The sequence below is a fragment of the Salmo salar genome, chromosome ssa06, assembly GCF_905237065.1.
Source record: "Salmo salar chromosome ssa06, Ssal_v3.1, whole genome shotgun sequence".
NCBI lineage: Eukaryota > Metazoa > Chordata > Actinopteri > Salmoniformes > Salmonidae > Salmo > Salmo salar.
Window position 1 is genome coordinate 85,677,162 of NC_059447.1, and position 18,881 is coordinate 85,696,042.

Consider the following 18,881-nt stretch of genomic DNA (forward strand, 5'->3'; position numbering starts at 1 on the left):
CTCAAACGTTGGCAGCCCTGCCGTGGGGAGGGATAGAGAGCTAGATAGAAAGAGAAAAGCTGGTGGGGAGGGACAGAGAGAGAGATAGAAAGAGAGAAGAGCCATTGGGGAAGGAGAGAGAGATGGAGAGAGAGAAGTGCTGGTGGGGAAGGGGAGAGGGATGGAGAGAGAGAGAGAAGCGCTGGTAGGGTGGGAGAGAGAGTGAGAGAGAGAGAGATGGAGGAAGATAAGAGCTGGTGGGGAGGGAGAAAGAGAGATGGAGAGAAAGAAGAGCTGGTGGGGATGGAGCGAGAGGGAGAGATGGGAGAGAAAGGAAAAGACGCTGGGGAGGAAGAGAGAGAGACAGGAGTTGATCCCTCCTCTCTCAGAAAAGATAACTAAAACTAACTGTCACCATTCCCCTCTCATTATCACATCTAAATGACCGCGTCATGTGTCCTGACACATCCTGCCTGGGTGGGAGCTAACTGAGGGAGAGGAGGAGACCTAAGCCAACTCACAGCTCAGACAGCTGATATAACGCCTCACTTGATTGGATGTGATCAGAACCATGTATTTAGAGAGTTTGGCCAATGTGGTTTCTGCATTATGATGCATTTACATGACACTACAACATTCTATGGCAGCCATGTTAGAACCCCATTAACGTTACATGAGGGATATTTCAACAATGCTATGTAACGGAATGTCTACAATTAGAAAACTATTCAAAACACTCTAAGTACACTATATGGCTCTGCATGTGATTAATGAGTAACAAGGGACATGTTACATTGAGTTGCACAGATACCTGTTTGTGGTAATGTCTGTGTCAAGTACTTCTAATAATGTCTGTCTATATTGTGTGTGTTGTGTATTTGCGAGACAGGCCTGTCTGCATGCTGAGGGTCATATGGACGACGGTCTGACCCTTCAGCGTTGTCAACACGAGGAGGCACGGGCTGTACGCATCATCAGGAACACTACTGTCCTCTTCAGCCACTTCATCAAGTAGGGCTGTGTGTGTGTGTGTGTGTGTGTGTGTGTGTGTGTGTGTGTGTGTGTGTGTGTGTGTGTGTGTGTGTGTGTGTGTGTGTGTGTGTGTGTGTGTGTGTGTGTGTGTGTGTGTGTGTGTGTGTGTGTGCTGCATTGGTAACCTAGATAGTTTAAGGACCGTCATCTATTCCAGAAAATACAGAACATGGTTGGACAAATTTTGAATGAGCTAGTTGAATACTACTGAATGCTCCTGAATAATACTAAATGCCCCTGAATACTACTGAATGCTCCTGAAAGCTACTAAATACTACTGAATGCTACTGAATGCTCCCAAATGCTACCGAATGCTCCGGAATGCTACTGAATGCTCCTGAATGCTACTGAATGCTACTGAATGCTCCTGAATGCTACTGAATGCTCCTGAATACTACTGAATGCTCCTAAATGCTACTGAATGCTCCTGAATGCTCCTGAATACTACTGAATGACAAGCCGATTCACGTGAACCTGCGCAATAGAGATCCAATCGCAGCTGCAGAACCGATTTTCCTGCTTTTGTGTGATTAGGCATGGATTAGTTCTCATGAAATTAGCCTGCCGTTGGATTCACTTCCAGTGACTGATTTCGGAAATGATCTGCTGTAGAATTTGCGCAATGTAATTTGAAAACAATTGAGATGATTTGAGACCATTGTGGATAAGTGATATTAATGTAGCCTATTAACAGTAAATTAGTTTTATGTCACTCTCTTTTTCCCTCTCTATCCCTCTCTGCTTACTCCTTTTTCTCACTCTTCCTCTCCCCAAACCTCTCCCTGCCCCTCTCCCTCTTCCCTAGGGGTCTTGACAGTATAGGAAGGGATAAGAACGTGGAGGTGTCTCTGCCTAACTTTGACGAGGTGTTGCAGACGCTGGATGATCTGATTGAGTATTTCAAACAGCCTGACTCAGAACTGGAACATGAGGAGAAACAAACTCTGCTGAGATCTCTCATCAAACGACAGGACCTCTTCAAAGAGGAGGTGAGCTCCCAGGGCTCTGGGACCTCAGGTTTAATCAGGGTTAAAGGCAGTGCTAAATTTGAGCCGGATCCTGCTGGAACAGGATCTGGCACCTCCCAGTTTTGGATTGTTTTGTTCTGGAACCCATTTGCCAGGATCCGGTACGTCTCGTGGCCTGAACAATTATTTTCACTGTTTGCAATGTAAAAATTCAAATTAAAGCAATCAGAGTTAATTCAAGTTGACTCCTCTGTAATTCTCCTGGCTGCCCCTTAAAACACTTAACGTGAAAACGGCCCTGATATTCTAAGAATTGATTCGTGTTGGGCCGGCCCGGGTTCATGGTTTGCACAACATTGTAGCCTATATAGACCAATGCGTGGTCATTGCTGTGGTGAGAGAGAGAATCGCACCAGTATCTCTCACAGAACTAGAAAGAGAATCTCTTTCTATGATCTCTCTCCCTCTCTCTGCTCTGATAGACATGAGCCTGCAACATTCATCTCTTCAGCGTTGCACTTCATTTATTTCTTTACAGAATCATAGCTGTGGGAAGGGTGCTGGAGTTACTGCAGCACCACTGATGAAGTGAAATACATTTCCCAACGTTATAGAATTACTGCCGTCTGTTCAGAATGAAATGAAATCATTCAGAAGACTACACCAGGAATAGGTCTATAATTTAGCCACAGAGGATCGATAGCTTTAAAAAATATATATATATTTATATATCCTAGCTGTGGCAACGCAATTGGATCCTGCTGAAAAGAGAAGACTAGTCTGTCTGTAGTGCTACCAAATATGTTATCAACGTCCAAATAGGCCTATTGAGCGAACAGTATTGTTTTACATTAAAACAAGAGAGAGAGAGACTTGAGAGCAACAGCCTTCACAGGTGAGTGAGCTGTGTGTCATTGGGTGAGTCAGTGAAACTGGAAAGTTTGTTTAGGACAATAACTTCCTCCTCATATTGTACAGTATGTGTTTCTCCTCACACCTAGGCCTAGGCTATTGATGGATTTGAGACAAGGTCGTTTTTATTGATCTCAGATTGTCAGTTTGTCAGTGTCAAAGTAGCCTGTCATTTCCATAATTTGTGAGGTACTAAAACAGATTCAGCTAAAGTCTCCCGTCTTCTAAAATGATGTAGAACTGCATGAAATGCGTTTATAGAGGCCACATTTTCCCTGACCCTAAGCTACAACATTTTCCCTGACCCTAAGCTACAACATTTTTCCCCCACGTGTGCAACTTCTGCAAGCGCTTCTACTCTACTACTTTATGTCAGTACGTAAAATAAATGATAATGCATGCATGCAATGCTTTATTAGAAAGAGCCCCCAGGTCTCCCCTCTCTCAAGCTCACTTTTTGTTCCGGTACAAATTAAGCACTGGTTGACGGATCATGTTGGACACTTCTGCATACTGTACCTGCCTGCTGTTGACTTTCCAAGTTGTAACTTTCTTTAGTGTACAGACTGAGTCACATGATTTGGACTCGAGTCTGACTCGAGTCACAAATTTGATGATTTGAGACTCGACTTGATAGAAAAAAAAATAACTTCAAACTTGACTTCGACTTGGAGCCTCAAGACTCGCTGCTCGACTTTGACTTGAGACCGATGACTTGAAATGATCTGTAACGTTTTGTCACTCATTTTATGGCATAAAGTCTCCATGGATTAGGCTACTCTCCACGCAGCCAGAGACTGTATCTCACTTGCAAAAAACAGATTGACTAGTGAAACACACATTCGGCCCTCTGATTGGACCAACTGTCAATCAACATAGGTCAGGTGAGCTAGATCAGCAAGAAGGTTTTGGGGAGTCGTGAGTTATGAATTACAATGCATATGATGTGTTACGAATTGCAATCCGTACAATATTTTAGTAATTGCAATTTGTACAAATTTATGTAACAAATTTGCAAAACTTATGAATTCCAATGTGTTGTTGCTAACGTTAGCTATGTGGCTAATGCTAACATTAGCTAGGTTAGGAGTTAGGGTTAAAGCTTAAGGTTAGGGTTAAGGTTAGAGTTAAGGTTCGGGTTAGGAGTTGGTTGAAAGGTTAGGGTTAGGGTTAGGGTTAGGAGAATGGTTAGCTAACATGTTAAGTAATTACAAAGTAGCTAAAAAGTAGTAAGTAGTTAGCTAAAATGCTAAAGTTGTTTGTGATGATATCCAAAACTTGTTTGGTGATAAGAATATCAACTGTTTACTTTGCATGCTCACCAGCAATGGGGCATCAAGCCCACAATCAATGGGGCATCAAGCAACAATTACTAGCATAGGCCTACTGGTCTTTTGGTATGTCAAAATTGTTTAAAATTGATAATTGACTTATGAAGCTTGCATTTGGAATTTATTGTTAAAAATGTATTATTACATAATTAAAATGTGTTGTAGACCAAATAATGAAAAGGGCTGTCTGGTAGCCTCAATAAATAGACAAAGATTTCTTGGTTCTATCTGCACAAAGCTTAGGTATTCAATTGTGAGCATCAAAGTTTTCACATCCCACATCTCAGAACTGTTTTGTAGCGAATTCTCCTTTCATAACCCATTAGGGTCCTCACCTTAAAGGTACAGTACCTAAAGTACAGAGTATCACAATCCTGATAGAACCTTATGGCTCTGAAATGTCAATCTGGGTTCAGCCATAACCCACTGGGCACACACTTGTTGAATCAACGTTGTTCCCACTGTTGAACCAATGTGGAATAGACATTGAATTGACATCTGTGCCCAGTGTGAAGGCTCTATCTGACACTTCTGAATTGGACATGTTCAGTTTTTAATAAGACTGTAGCTATTTGAATACATAAATGATAGAATAACACTATTTTACCGAGTCAGAACACCATCAGCAAATACATTAAGACATTAAATACATCAAATACATTAATACATTAAATACATTAAGATGTTAAATACATCAAATACATTAAGACATTAAATACATTAAGATGTTAAATACATCAAATACATTAAGACATTAAATACATTAAGATGTTAAATACATCAAATACATTAAGACATTAAATACATTAAGATGTTAAATACATCAAATACATTAAGACATTAAATACATTAAGATGTTAAATACATCAAATACATTAAGACATTAAATACATTAAGATGTTAAATACATCAAATACATTAAGACATTAAATATATCAAATACATTAAGACATTAAATACATCAAATACATTAAGACATTAAATACATTAAGATGTTAAATACATCAAATACATTAAGACATTAAATACATCAAATACATTAAGACATTAAATACATTAAGATGTTAAATACATCAAATACATTAAGACATTAAATACATTAATTTTTATTTAACTAGGCAAGTCAGTTAAGAACAAATTCTTATTTTCAATGACAGCGGGTTAATTGCCTTGTTCAGGGGCAGAATGACAGATTTTTACCTTGTCAGCTCAGGGATTTGAACTTACAACCTTTCGGTTACTAGTCCAACGCTCTATCCGCTAGGCTACCCTGCCCCCCCATTTGTTGTTCAAGAAGTCATTGCATGTATAGATTTTCTTTTACTTGACTTGAGACTGAACTTGAAAAAACGTGTGATTCGACTTGACTTGCTCTTAGAATGTACTGTACGACTTGGACTTGATTCGAGACTCGAACCATTCTACTTGGGACTCGACTTGAGACTCGAACCTTGTGACTTGAGATTTGCTTGTGACTTAAAAAATTGTGACTTGGTCCTACCTCTGCCTAAAAGAGACTCCCACAAGATATGCAAATGTTTCTCTTTTCATGTAGGAAGATCTAGGAACATGTATCACTGCGATTGACTACATAATATCTAATTATGGTACAGTATTCCCTATGTAGTGCACTACTTTTGACCAGGGCCTTTAAAGCTCAGGTCGAAAGTAGCCATTGTGGATGTAACCCTTGTATTAGAGCGTTGGGCCAGTAACTGAAAGGTTGCTGGATTGAATCCCCAAGCTGACAAGGTAAAAATATATTGTTCTACCCCTGAACAAGGCACTGTTCCTAGGCCATCATTGTAAAAAATAATTTGTTCTTAACTGACTTGCCTAGTTAAATAAATACAAATAAAGGACCAGCCTGGTGTTTGTGTGTGTTTCAGGGCATGCTGGCCCTGCTGGTGATGTGCATTGACCGTCTCAACCTGTACAACAGCGCTGCTCACTTTGGAGAGCATGCTGGGGAAGAGGCTGGGGCGGCTTGGAAGAACATCCTCAACCTACTCTACCAACTACTGGGTAAGAGAGATGGGTTCTGTGTCAACTCTAAACACCTCTGTGCACACACACACACACACACCTCCCTGAGCTCCATCTGAAGAGTGACATGACAGTTATTTTATTTACAGGGGAGAGAGAAGAGTGAGAGCGAGAGAAAGAGGAGAGAAAGAGAGAAAGAGAGAGAGAGAGAGCGAGAGAGAAAGACTGAGAGAGAGAGAGAGAGAGAGAGAGAGAGAGAGAGAGAGAGAGAGAGAGAGAGAGAGAGGAGGAAGAGATTAAGCTTCATCACATAAATAAAATAGTGACCTGTTCTTAACACCTGTCCTGTCTGCCCTCTGGGCACTGTGATGCATGTGTCCAGGCAGCCTATGCATCCCAAATGGCACCCTTTCCCCTATATAGTGCACTAGTTTTGACCACAGCGCATAGGGCTCTGGTCAAAAGTAGTGCACTATATAGTGAATAGGGTGCCATTTTGGACGCACATAGTGAGACAAAGGAGGCTGTTAACACCAGTCAGATAAATGTTCAAAACCCTTTATTTACAAATTGTCAGTTACAAATGTTTTATCACTGATCTCGGGCCTTGAGCTGTCATACTTCTATCTCGTGGTCAGAAGAGGAGAGGAGGTCTCTGCTGTGATAAAGACCCCCTGTATAGTATAGTATAGTATAGTATAGTATAGTATAGTATAGTATAGTATAGTATAGTATAGTATAGTATCGGTCTATATAGAGCCTGGAGGTGTTGTTGTTCGCCTTTTGTTGTAGTGATGTCATAGAGGCAGAAACAGGTCCATCATTTTAACGAGTTCCCCTTAGTTCAGCTTGACCGCACTCGTATTCAAATCCTCTACACACACACACATCCCCTTGCACGCAGGCACACACACCTCAGTGAAAACAGCCCAGACTTCCTCTCGCTAAACCAACACAGGGGTCACCCTGAAGGATGCCAGTGCAGTCTGAGCAGAGAGAGAGAAGAGAGAGGAGAGAGAGAGAAGAGAGAGGAGAGAAGAGAGAGGAGATAGATAGGAGAGAAGAGAGGAGATAGAAGAGAGAGAGAAGAGATTGGAGAGAGAGAGAGGAGATAGGAGAGAGAGGAGAGAGAGTCAGACAGTGTTCTCTGTGAGTTTGTGTTGACTAATGGTTCTGCATTGAGGGGTATGAATTAGCTGACAGATTATGCTGTTAAACTATCTCAAAGGCATTATCATTCTGCTGTCCCTAAGGCTAATGCTGAGTGATGACTGGGTGAGGAGACAGCTAGATATCAAACATAGACAAGAGGTCTAAACATAGACGGAGAAATTACATTTTCTTGTGAGCCTCTGCCTCTCTCTCACCCTCTCGCCCCTCTGCAATGTCTGCATCACTCTTTCATCCCTGTCAATCCCTTCTACTCACCCCTCTTTCCCTCACTCTCCCCTCTATGTCCCTCCACTCATCTCTCTCTCCAGCCTCTCTGATCAAAGGGAACCGGAACAACTGTACCCAGTTCTCCAGGAACCTGGACTGGCTGGTCAGCAAGCTGGAGAGACTGGAGTCCTCATCGGGTACCCTACACAATACACAGAGAGTTCAAGAACTAAATATGTGTATTAGACCAATCAGATTTGATTTGGTCATAGAGAGTTCACATTTACATATTGGGTATGGAATTGTTTGTTTATGATGTCAAATGCCTTGTATTAATAGCTAGCTAATTGTATGCTGTGTGTGTCTGGTGTAAGTAAACCTGAATCCTAATATGAGAGTCGTTCTATAACTGTAAATAAAGTAGCTTTTCTTACAAAGGTCTATAGCATAATCTCCCAGTAGTTTTAGCCTGTTTTGTGGAGGTGCTCCACTGTATCCTGATAGAGTCTCCTGATTCTATTCTGTTTTGTTTTATTCTACTTTACTCTATTGTAGGTATCCTGGAGGTGCTCCATTGTATTCTGATAGAGTCTCCTGATTCTATTCTGTTTTGTTTTATTCTACTTTACTCTATTGTAGGTATCCTGGAGGTGCTCCATTGTATCCTGATAGAGTCTCCAGAGGCTCTGAACATCATCCAGAAAGGACACATCAAGTCCATCATCTCCCTGCTCTACAAACACGGACGCAACCACAAGGTCAGCAACAACAACACATTACTGAGGTTCTAATACACTCATTCTGTAGGTTCTAATACACTCATTCTGAAGGTTCTAATACACTCATTCTGAAGGTTCTAATACACTCATTCTGAAGGTTCTAATACACTCATTCTGAAGGTTCTAAATGAAACTCAACAGCAGCAGCATGTACACATAATACCTGCAGAATGACAATAGCATGCTGTAAACAATGCTATTGTAATGCTTTCTGAGAGAGAGGCAAACATGAGCCAAACATCTTCAGTATGAGCAGCAGTGCTTTGGGCTTTCATCCCTATAACCAGAGGAGATAGTTAACCCAGAGGAGATGGTTAACCCGGAGAAGATGGTTAACCCGGAGAAGATAGTTATCCCAGAGGAGATGGTTAACCCGGAGGAGAGAGTTAACCCGGAGGAGATGGTTAACCCGGAGGAGATGGTTAACATGTCATGGCTTAGACAGAGGTTAAACAGTACTACCAATTCATAAAACTTCTAACCATGTCAAGTTTAACCTGAAAAGTGATTGTCCCCCCTCAAAATAATGCAACACCCAGACAATGTACAGTCATGGCCAAAAGTTTTGAGAATGACACAAATATTAATTTCCACAAAGTTTGCTGCTTCAGTGTCTTTAGATATTTTTTATCAGATGTCACTATGGAATACTGAAGTATAATTACAAGCATTTCATAAGTGTCAAAGGCTTTTATTGACAATTACATGAAGTTGATGCAAAGGGTCAATATTTGCAGTGTTGACCCTTCTTTTTCAAGAACTCTGCAATCCGCCCTGGCATGCTGTCCATTAACTTCTGGGCCACATCCTGACTGATGGCAGCCCATTCTTGCATAATCAATGCTTGGAGTTTGTCAGAATTTGTGGGTTTTTGTTTGTCCACCCACCTCTTGAGGATTGACCACAAGTTCTCAATGGGATTAAGGTCTGGGGAGTTTCCTGGCCATGGACCCAAAATATCGATGTTTTGTTCCCCGAGCCACTTAGTTATCACTTTTGCCTTATGGCAAGGTGCTCCATCATGCTGGAAAAGGCATTGTTCATCACCAAACTGTTCCTTTCATGGTTGGGAGTAGTTGCTCTCGGAGGATGTGTTGGTACCATTCTTTATTCATGGCTGTGTTCTTAGGCAGAATTGTGAGTGAGCCCACTCCCTTGGCTGAGAAGCAACCCAACACATGAATGGTCTCAGGATGCTTTACTGTTGGCATGACACAGGACTGATGGTAGCGCTCACCTTGTCTTCTCCGGACAAGCTTTTTTCCGGATGCCCCAAACAATCGGATAGGGGATTCATCAGAGAAAATGACTTTACCCCAGTCCCCAGCAGTCCAATCCCTGTACCTTTTGCAGAATTTCAGTCTGTCCTTGATGTTTTTCCTGGAGAGAAGTGTCTTCTTTGCTGCCCTTCTTGACACCAGCCCATTCTCCAAAAGTCTTCGCCTCACTGTGCATGCAGATGCACTCACACCTGCCTGCTGCCATTCCTGAGCAAGCTCTGTACTGGTGGTGCCCCGATCCCGCAGCTGAATCAACTTTAGGAGACGGTCCTGGCGCTTGCTGGACTTTCTTGGGCGCCCTGAAGCCTTCTTCACAACAATTGAACCACTCTCCTTGAAGTTCTTGATGATCCGATAAATGGTTGATTTAGGTGCAATCTTACTGGCAGCAATATCCTTGCCTGTGAAGCCCTTTTTGTGCAAAGCATGATGACGGCACGTGTTTCCAGTCTGTAATTCGAACTCAATCAGCATGACAGAGTGATCTCCAGCCTTGTCCTTGTCAACACTCACACCTGTGTTAACGAGAGAATCACTGACATGATGTCAGCTGGTCCTTTTGTGGCAGGGCTGAAATGCAGTGGAAATGTTTTTGGGGGATTGCCATCATACAAACTGAGGCAGCAGACTTTGTGAAAATTAATATTTTTGTCATTCTCAAAACCTTTGGCCACGACTGTATGTAAATCAGTGCCCAACAGTGTATGCAGATCTGTGGCTATCACAGCTGTCATGGTGGCGTTGACAATAACCTCATGCTGTATATCAACCTTCCTACTATGTGCTTTACATGCAGTGTTAACTAGCCCTACTGGGTTAACTGGGTAGTTGGGCATGCAACATGCAGAGCCAGGCTGCGTCCCAAATCTTTCCCTATTCCCTCTGTAGTGCACTACATTTGACCAGGTGCTATTTGGAGTGCAACCCCAGTTCTGTAAACAGCAGGTGTTGATCCATACCATGACATGGCACAGCACAGGAATCCTTTAAGCTTTTAACAACCAATAAAGACACGGGCCATGCATGCCCCTCTATGGGTTATTAGCATCATTTACTTGGTTGCTAAGTGACATGTGCTATTGTTACACAGAGACAAAACCGAAGGATCGTCGCCTTCAGTCTGTCCGTGTGAAGCTCTATTGAGGAGTGTAACACACATAGGACAGACAGAGCAATGTAAACATATGTTTCCCATGCCAATAAAGCACTTTGAATTGAATTGAGGGAGTAAACAAGAGAGAGAGCACGAGAGAGAGAGAGAGAGAGAGAACGAGAAAGTTAGAGAGAGAGAGATAGAGTTAGAGAGTTAGAGAGAGTTGGAGAGAGTTAGAGAGAGTTAGAGAGATAGAGAGAGATAGAGAGAGATAGAGAGAGAGAGTTAGAGAGATAGAGAGAGATAGAGAGAGAGAGTTAGAGAGATATAGAGAGATAGAGAGAGTTAGAGAGATAGAGAGAGATAGAGAGAGTTAGAGAGATAGAGAGAGATAGATTTAGAGAGAGTTAGAGAGAGTTAGAGAGAGAGAGAGAGAACTCCCGGGTGGTCACTTCAATCGTCTTCATCTTTTGAACTGATGCGCAGGCAGGGCACTTCTACACTGTAACTAGCTTCAATTCTGTTAAGAAACAATAATGTTCATATTGCCAGTTTTTGCTTTGATGGTGGATAAATAAGATAGTTTACTCAGGCCGTTTACCATTGAATAAAATTGTCAAGGATCCTGTCTGTGTAAATGGGTGTTTCCTCACTCGCTTGAGCATGCTTTTCCTGTGTGAGCCCACCACTTCCTCCATAATATCTGGCATGCTCACGCCAGAGAGCTTATTGTCCCCTCCTGCTCACTCCACCCGCCCCACCTTGACCAGAAAAAAATGGGTGTGATGTCTCACCCTGGGGCAACCCCTCCACAGGGCGAGGGCAATAAGTAGACCAGAGTGGCCCCGATCAGAAAAATGGAGGGAGAGGGTGTCTCGCTTTCTCTACCATCTCTGTTGGTAGTATGGTTAATAATGACTATGGCACAATAGCCAGCTAATAGGATGGTATGTATACTAGAAGGCCTAGTTGGACAAGGCTGAATATGCACATGATGGAATTTAGAGGTAGCCTAAATATTAATTATTTAATGGAAATAGCATTGAATAAAATAGGAATAAGTTGACTGTGACTAAAACTAGACAAAAATTGTCCAGACTTTTAGTCGACTGATAATAACTAAAACTAAGGATTAAATTACTAAAATGTGACTAATAATTAAAGCTATTTTAGACAAAAGACTAAAACAAAAATGAATCTAAAACAGCTGCCAAAATGAAAACTCGGAAGGAACGAGGATAGTATAAGAGGATAGTATAATCCATTTCTTATACGTCTCTCTTGTTCGCTGTCTCTCGATCTCCCTCGATCCTTATTTTCTTATTTCCATTTCCCCATCTCTCTTTCCCTCTTTCTTTCCATCTCTCTTTCTCTCTCTTTCCCTGTCTCTCTCCCTCCCTCCTTCCCTAGATCCTGGACGTTCTGTGCTCTCTGTGTGTGTGTAACGGGGTGGCAGTGAGAGCCAATCAGAACCTCATCTGTGATCACCTGCTTCCGAAGAGAGACCTGCTCCTCCAGACACGATTGGTCAATGACGTTCAGAGGTAACAAGTAGGAAGTGCCCCACTGTAACCATACGCCATAGAATTAGAACTACTACCATTCTAATTCTATGGTGTAATCATTGTAATTCTATGGTGTAATCATTGTAATTCTATGGTGTAATCATTGTAATTCTATGGCGTAATCATTGTAATTCTATGGTGTATTCAGTCTAATTCTATGGTGTAATCATTGTAATTCTATGGTGTTCTCTGCAACATATCCTTGTTAACCCTATCAGTCCCGAAGCCCCAGCAAAAATTGTCTTTTCATTTATCTGACTTTCATTTGTCTACATGTCCAGCCCTTATATTTAGTCTCACAATGAAGTGCTTTAGATATATATATTTTTTTTTTGGGGGGGGGGGGGCACAACCAGGGCTACAAGTAGAATGCATAGCAATTTGACATAAACAGTTGAATTCATGAGTTTTAGTGACGGTATAGCCCAGAAGGCTGTAGTTCAAACACAGTTTGTAGCCTAAATCATGCAGGCGCGATGGTGGGACTCATTGGGTTAATAAACAACATTCATAAATGAATGTGCTCCCTAACAGCAGGCAATTAGCAAGTTGTTACTGTCTGGGTAATTACATAAGACATACATTCAGTCTTGATTTACTACTGCACATGTAACTGAATCAGTGTGATTTAATACAAACTCAACACAGCTTTTATGACTGCAATATAAAAGAACATGGAATAGACATATGAATAATGTATAATTTATCTGGCTGTCTTTCTGCACTGCAGCACACAGTTACAGTTACTCAAAGCCACGATCTCTGACTGTTTTCTCATCTCTCTGTCTTCATCTGGATCTGGATCCAGTATGAGGCCTAACATCTTCCTAGGAGTGGCAGAGGGTTCAGCCCAGTATAAGAAGTGGTACTTTGAGTTGATGATCGACCAGGTGGACATTGGCTTTTCTCACTTTCATCTATTTCATTGCTTATGTGTTTTGTTTATTTTGTAGGAACATTATTGACAATTTTTATTTTTAAAATGTAAGTTGTACTTGCAATTTAGCTCTTTGCTACCACACGTTTAATGCCTTGTCTCTCTCTCTTTCTCTCTCTCTCTCTCTCTCTCTCTCTCTCTCGGTTTCCCTCTCCCTCCCTCTCTCTCTCTCTCTCTCTTTCCCTTTCCCTCTCTCTCTCTCTCTCTCTCTCTCTCTCTCTCTCTCTCTCTCTCTCTCTCTCTCTCTCTCTCTCTCTCTCTCTCTCTCTCTCTCTCTCTCTCTCTCTCTCTCTCTCAGGTGAACCACTATGTGACCAGCGAGCCGTCCCACCTGCGTGTGGGCTGGGCCTCCACTAAGGGTTATGCCCCCTACCCGGGGGGTGGAGAGGGATGGGGGGGCAACGGAGTGGGTGACGACCTTTACTCATACAGCTTTGACGGACTCTACCTGTGGTCAGGTAAGCTCTCTGAGGTTCTACATGACTCTACCTGTGGTCAGGTATGCTCTCTGAGGTTCTACATGACTCTACCTGTGGTCAGGTATGCTCTCTGGGGATCTGCATGACTCTACCTGTGGTCAGGTAAGCTCTCTGAGGTTCTACATGACTCTAACTGTGATCAGGTAAGCTCTCTGGGGTTCTGCATGACTCTACCTGTGGTCAGGTAAGCTCTCTGAGGTTCTACATGACTCTACCTGTGGTCAGGTATGCTCTCTGGAACTCTGCATGACTCTACCTGTGGTCAGGTAAGCTCTCTGGGGTTCTGCATGACTCTACCTGTGTTCAGGTAAGCTCTCTGAGGTTCTGACTCTACCTGTGGTCAGGTATGCTCTCTGGGGTTCTGCATGACTCAGCCTGTGGTCAGGTAAGCTCTCTGGGGTTCTGCATGACTCTACCTGTGGTCAGGTAAGCTCTCTGGGGTTCTGCATGACTCTACCTGTGTTCAGGTAAGCTCTCTGGGGTTCTGCATGACTCTACCTGTGGTCAGGTATGCTCTCTGAGGTTCTACATGACTCTACCTGTGGTCAGGTAAGCTCTCTGAGGTTCTACATGACTCTACCTGTGGTCAGGTAAGCTCTCTGGGGTTCTGACTCTACCTGTGTTCAGGTAAGCTCTCTGGGGTTCTGCATGACTCTACCTGTGGTCAGGTAAGCTCTCTGGGGTTCTGACTCTACCTGTGGTCAGGTAAGCTCTCTGGGGTTCTGACTCTACCTGTGTTCAGGTAAGCTCTCTGGGGTTCTGCATGACTCTACCTGTGGTCAGGTAAGCTCTCTGAGGTTCTGACTCTACCTGTGGTCAGGTAAGCTCTCTGTGGTTCTGACTCTACCTGTGTTCAGGTAAGCTCTCTGGGGTTCTGACTCTACCTGTGGTCAGGTAAGCTCTCTGAGGTTCTGACTCTACCTGTGTTCAGGTAAGCTCTCTGGGGTTCTGACTCTACCTGTGGTCAGGTAAGCTCTCTGGGGTTCTGACTCTACCTGTGTTCAGGTAAGCTCTCTGGGGTTCTGACTCTACCCGTGGTCAGGTAAGCTCTCTGAGGTTCTGACTCTACCTGTGGTCAGGTAAGCTCTCTGAGGTTCTACCTGTCCTGATGTGACCCTGACAGTTCCTTCTCTGCCTTATAATGTAATTTGGGAGTTAAGTCCTGAAATGTGTGTTTTACAGTTTGGATTTGAATGTCAAGGGCAGAGAGACAAGTTGTAGCTTATATAACTGCACTCATTGACTGCCCTCGTGATGTGAAATTCCGCTGCTATTTGGGAGTTGGGCAGGGAAATCCTGAGGTCATCATTTTGTGGTCAAGAGCAAAGAAAAAATAACAGTACAATAAAATCTCACCCTCAACCAACCATCACTCATCCGCCACCCTGCCCCCCGTCGACCAACCATCACTCATCCGCCTTCCTGCCCCCCCTTCCCCCGTCTAAACAGCCCCAGACTGTTAGTTACTCCCAGTGATTTAAAGATACACTAGATGACTGATAGTGGGCACTGTGTTCACACCACCCTGCCTCCATCTTGGCACTCCCCCACCATTGTAAAAAATATTTTAGAAGCTATAGAAATGCATTTACTAATGTCTACAGTCATTTATTCTATACTAAACAAAAATATAAACACAACATGCAACAATTTCAATGATTTTACTGAGCTAGAGTTCATATAAGGAAATCAATCAATTGAAATAGATGAATTAGGCCCTAATCTATGGATTTCACATGACTGGGCAGGGATGTAGCCATTGGTGGATCTGGGAGGATATAGGCCCACCCACTTGGGAGCCAGGCCCACCCACTAGGGAGCCATGCCCAGCCAATAGAATTAGTTTTTCCCCACAAAAAAGGGCTTTTGTACAGACAGAAATACTCCTCAGTTTTAACGGCTGTCTGTGTGGCTGATCTCAGATGATCCCGCAGGTGAAGAAGCCAAATGTGGAGGTCCTGGGCTGGTGTGGTTAGACGTGGTCTGCAGATGAGAGGCCGGTGGACTCTGGCAACAGCTCTGATGGACATTCCTGAAGTCAGCATGCCAATTGCGTGGAGACATCTGTAGGATTGTGTTGTGTGACAAAACGGCACATTTTAGAGTGACCTTTTATTTTCCCCAGCACAAGGTGCACCTGGGTAATGATCATGCTGTTTAATCAGCTTCTTGATATGTCACACCTGTCAGGTGGATGGATTATCTTGGCAAAGGAGAAATGCTCACTAACAGAGATGTAAACACATTTGTGCACAAAATTGTAGAGAAATAAGCTTTTTGTGCGTACGGAACATTTCTGGGATGTTTTATTTTAGCTCATGAAACATGGGACCAGCACTTTACCTGTTGTGTTTATAGTTTTGTTCAGTATATTATACACACTTTAATGCATACTTTTAAATTATATTATGTGAGCTAAACATGCACATATTTTTTATTTTTATTTAAAGAATTCCCTAAAGTATAATTTTTTTAGATTACTAAGGTCCCCCTAATGTTACTATCCCCACTACAACAACAAAATACTTAAATACATGTCATTTTGTCCTGGAAACATTTCATTGAAATACTGTAGAATTCCATTAATTCCTGGAAGTACCAATATGGCCGACCGGTGACTTCAAAGCTTCTCAATGGCCAATAAATAGCTTCAGCAACAGAGGGTTTGTATATATCATTGGTTTATATACATTCTACACCTTACACTGCCCTTGCTCCCCAGACTGAGGCCCCAGACTGAGTCTGCCCTCTATGACTTTGAAGGCGTGACTTCTCTTCTTTTCTCCTCTCTCTCTCTTTCTCCTCTCCTCTCCTCTCTTCTCCCCTCCTCTCTTCTACCCTCCTCTCCTCACCCTTTCCTCCCCTCCACTCTTCCGTCTTCTCCTTCAAGGCCGTATCTCCCGGGCGGTAGCCTCCATCAACCAGCACTTGTTGAACAGTGATGACGTGGTGAGCTGTTGTCTGGACCTGGGCGCTCCCTCCATGTCCTTCAGGATCAATGGCCAGCCAGTACAGGGCATGTTTGAAGACTTCAACACCGATGGATTCTTCTTCCCAGTAGTCAGCTTCTCTGCGGGGGTCAAGTAAGGGGCCAACACACACACACACACACACACACACACACACACACACACACACACACACACACACACACACACACACACACACACACACACACACACACACACACACACACACACACACACACACACACACACACACACACACACACACACACACACACACACACACACACACATGCAGAGAAGCACACACACAGACGCAGACACACACATGAACACACACATGAACAGCTTCTCTGCAGGGGTCAAGTAAGGGTCCAGCTAGGTTACGGTATTCATTTGTGAAGGGTCAGGAGAGGATAATTACGAACTGTGATGAGAAGATGAGGAGGCTGGAGAGTGGGGATTGCATGTTGCTGGGACAGCATGAGATGCACACATAGTTTAGTTTAAGAAAATGGCCCAGCAATGGGAAAATCAAGATGTTCTGAACCTGAATGGTTTAATAGACTCTAGAGGCTATAGCTCTATAGTTATCTAGATCTACAGTTCTCTAGTTCTCTAGTTCTATATTTCTCTAGTTCTATATTAGTTCTATAGTTCTCTAGTTCTCTAGTTCTATAGCTCTATAGCTCGCTAGTTCTCTAGTTTGTAGTTCTGTTCTAGTTATCTAGATCTACAGTTCTCTAGTTCTCTAGTTCTATATTTCTCTAGTTCTATATTAGTTCTATAGTTCTCTAGTTCTATAGTTCTATAGTTATCTAGATCTACAGTTCTCTAGTTTTCTAGTTCTATATTTCTCTAGTTCTATATTAGTTCTATAGTTCTCTAGTTCTATAGTTCTATAGTTATCTAGATCTACAGTTCTCTAGTTTTCTAGTTCTATATTTCTCTAGTTCTATATTAGTTCTATAGTTCTCTAGTTCTCTAGTCCTATAGCTCTATAGCTCGCTAGTTCTCTAGTTTGTAGTTCTGTTCTAGTTATCTAGATCTACAGTTCTCTAGTTTTCTAGTTCTATATTTCTCTAGTTCTATATTAGTTCTCTAGTTCTCTAGTTCTATAGCTCTATAGCTCACTAGTTCTCTAGTTTGTAGTTCTGTTCTAGTTATCTAGATCTACAGTTCTCTAGTTCTCTAGTTCTATATTTCTCTAGTTCTATATTAGTTCTATATTTCTCTAGTTCTCTAGTTCTATAGTTATCTAGATCTACAGTTCTCTAGTTTTCTAGTTCTATATTTCTCTAGTTCTATATTAGTTCTATAGTTCTATAGCTCTATAGCTCGCTAGTTCTCTAGTTTGTAGTTCTATAGTTCTACAGTTCTCTAGTTCTACAGTTCCATAGTTCTATAGCTCTATAGTTCTCTAGGTCTATAGTTCTCTAGGTCTATAGTTCTCTAGGTCTATAGTTCTCTAGGTCTATAGTTCTCTAGGTCTATAGTTTTCTAGGTCTATAGTTCTCTAGGTCTATAGTTTTCTAGGTCTATAGTTCTCTAGGTCTATAGTTTTCTAGGTCTATAGTTTTCTAGGTCTATAGTTTTCTAGGTCTATAGTTCTCTAGTCTATAGTTTTCTAGGTCTATAGTTTTCTAGGTCTATAGTTTTCTAGGTCTCTAGTTCTCTCATTCTATAGTTCTGTAGTTCTATAGCTCTATAGTTCTATAGTTCTATAGTTCTATAGTTCTATAGTTCTGTAGTTCTATAGCTCTATAGCTCTATAGTTCTCTAGGTCTATAGTTCTATAGTTCTATAGTTCTGTAGTTCTATAGCTCTATAGTTCTGTAGTTCTCTAGCTCTATAGTTCTCTAGGTCTATAGTTCTATAGTTATCTAGTTATCTAGTTCTGTAGTTATATAGCTCTATAGCTCTATAGTTCTCTAGGTCTATAGCTCTATAGCTCTATAGTTCTCTAGGTCTATAGTTCTATAGTTCTATAGTTCTGTAGTTCTATAGCTCTATAGTTCTCTAGGTCTATAGTTCTATAGTTCTATAGTTCTGTAGTTCTATAGCTCTATAGCTCTATAGTTCTCTAGGTCTATAGTTCTATAGTTATATAGTTCTGTAGTTCTATAGCTCTATAGTTCTCTAGGTCTATAGTTCTATAGTTCTGTAGCTCTATAGCTCTATAGCTCTATAGTTC

At 42.1% G+C, this 18,881-nt stretch overlaps 1 protein-coding gene across 5 annotated transcripts in view; it reads left to right on the forward strand.

The window, feature by feature from the left end:
- The window catches only part of LOC106608253 (ryanodine receptor 3), a 288,745-nt gene that overhangs the window by 87,411 nt on the left and 182,453 nt on the right, over positions 1–18,881 (forward strand). For all 5 annotated transcript variants that reach the window (XR_006770345.1, XM_045721102.1, XM_045721103.1 and 2 more), the window contains 9 exons: positions 869–990; positions 1,817–2,000; positions 6,112–6,247; positions 7,690–7,785; positions 8,228–8,346; positions 12,151–12,284; positions 13,114–13,195; positions 13,541–13,700; positions 16,612–16,804. Coding sequence is in view for 4 of the 5 variants with exons in the window: in XM_045721102.1 (XP_045577058.1) it covers positions 869–990; positions 1,817–2,000; positions 6,112–6,247; positions 7,690–7,785; positions 8,228–8,346; positions 12,151–12,284; positions 13,114–13,195; positions 13,541–13,700; positions 16,612–16,804 (1,226 nt within the window). In the remaining variant the exon portion in view is untranslated. The remainder of the gene's footprint in view (positions 1–868; positions 991–1,816; positions 2,001–6,111; positions 6,248–7,689; positions 7,786–8,227; positions 8,347–12,150; positions 12,285–13,113; positions 13,196–13,540; positions 13,701–16,611; positions 16,805–18,881) is intronic.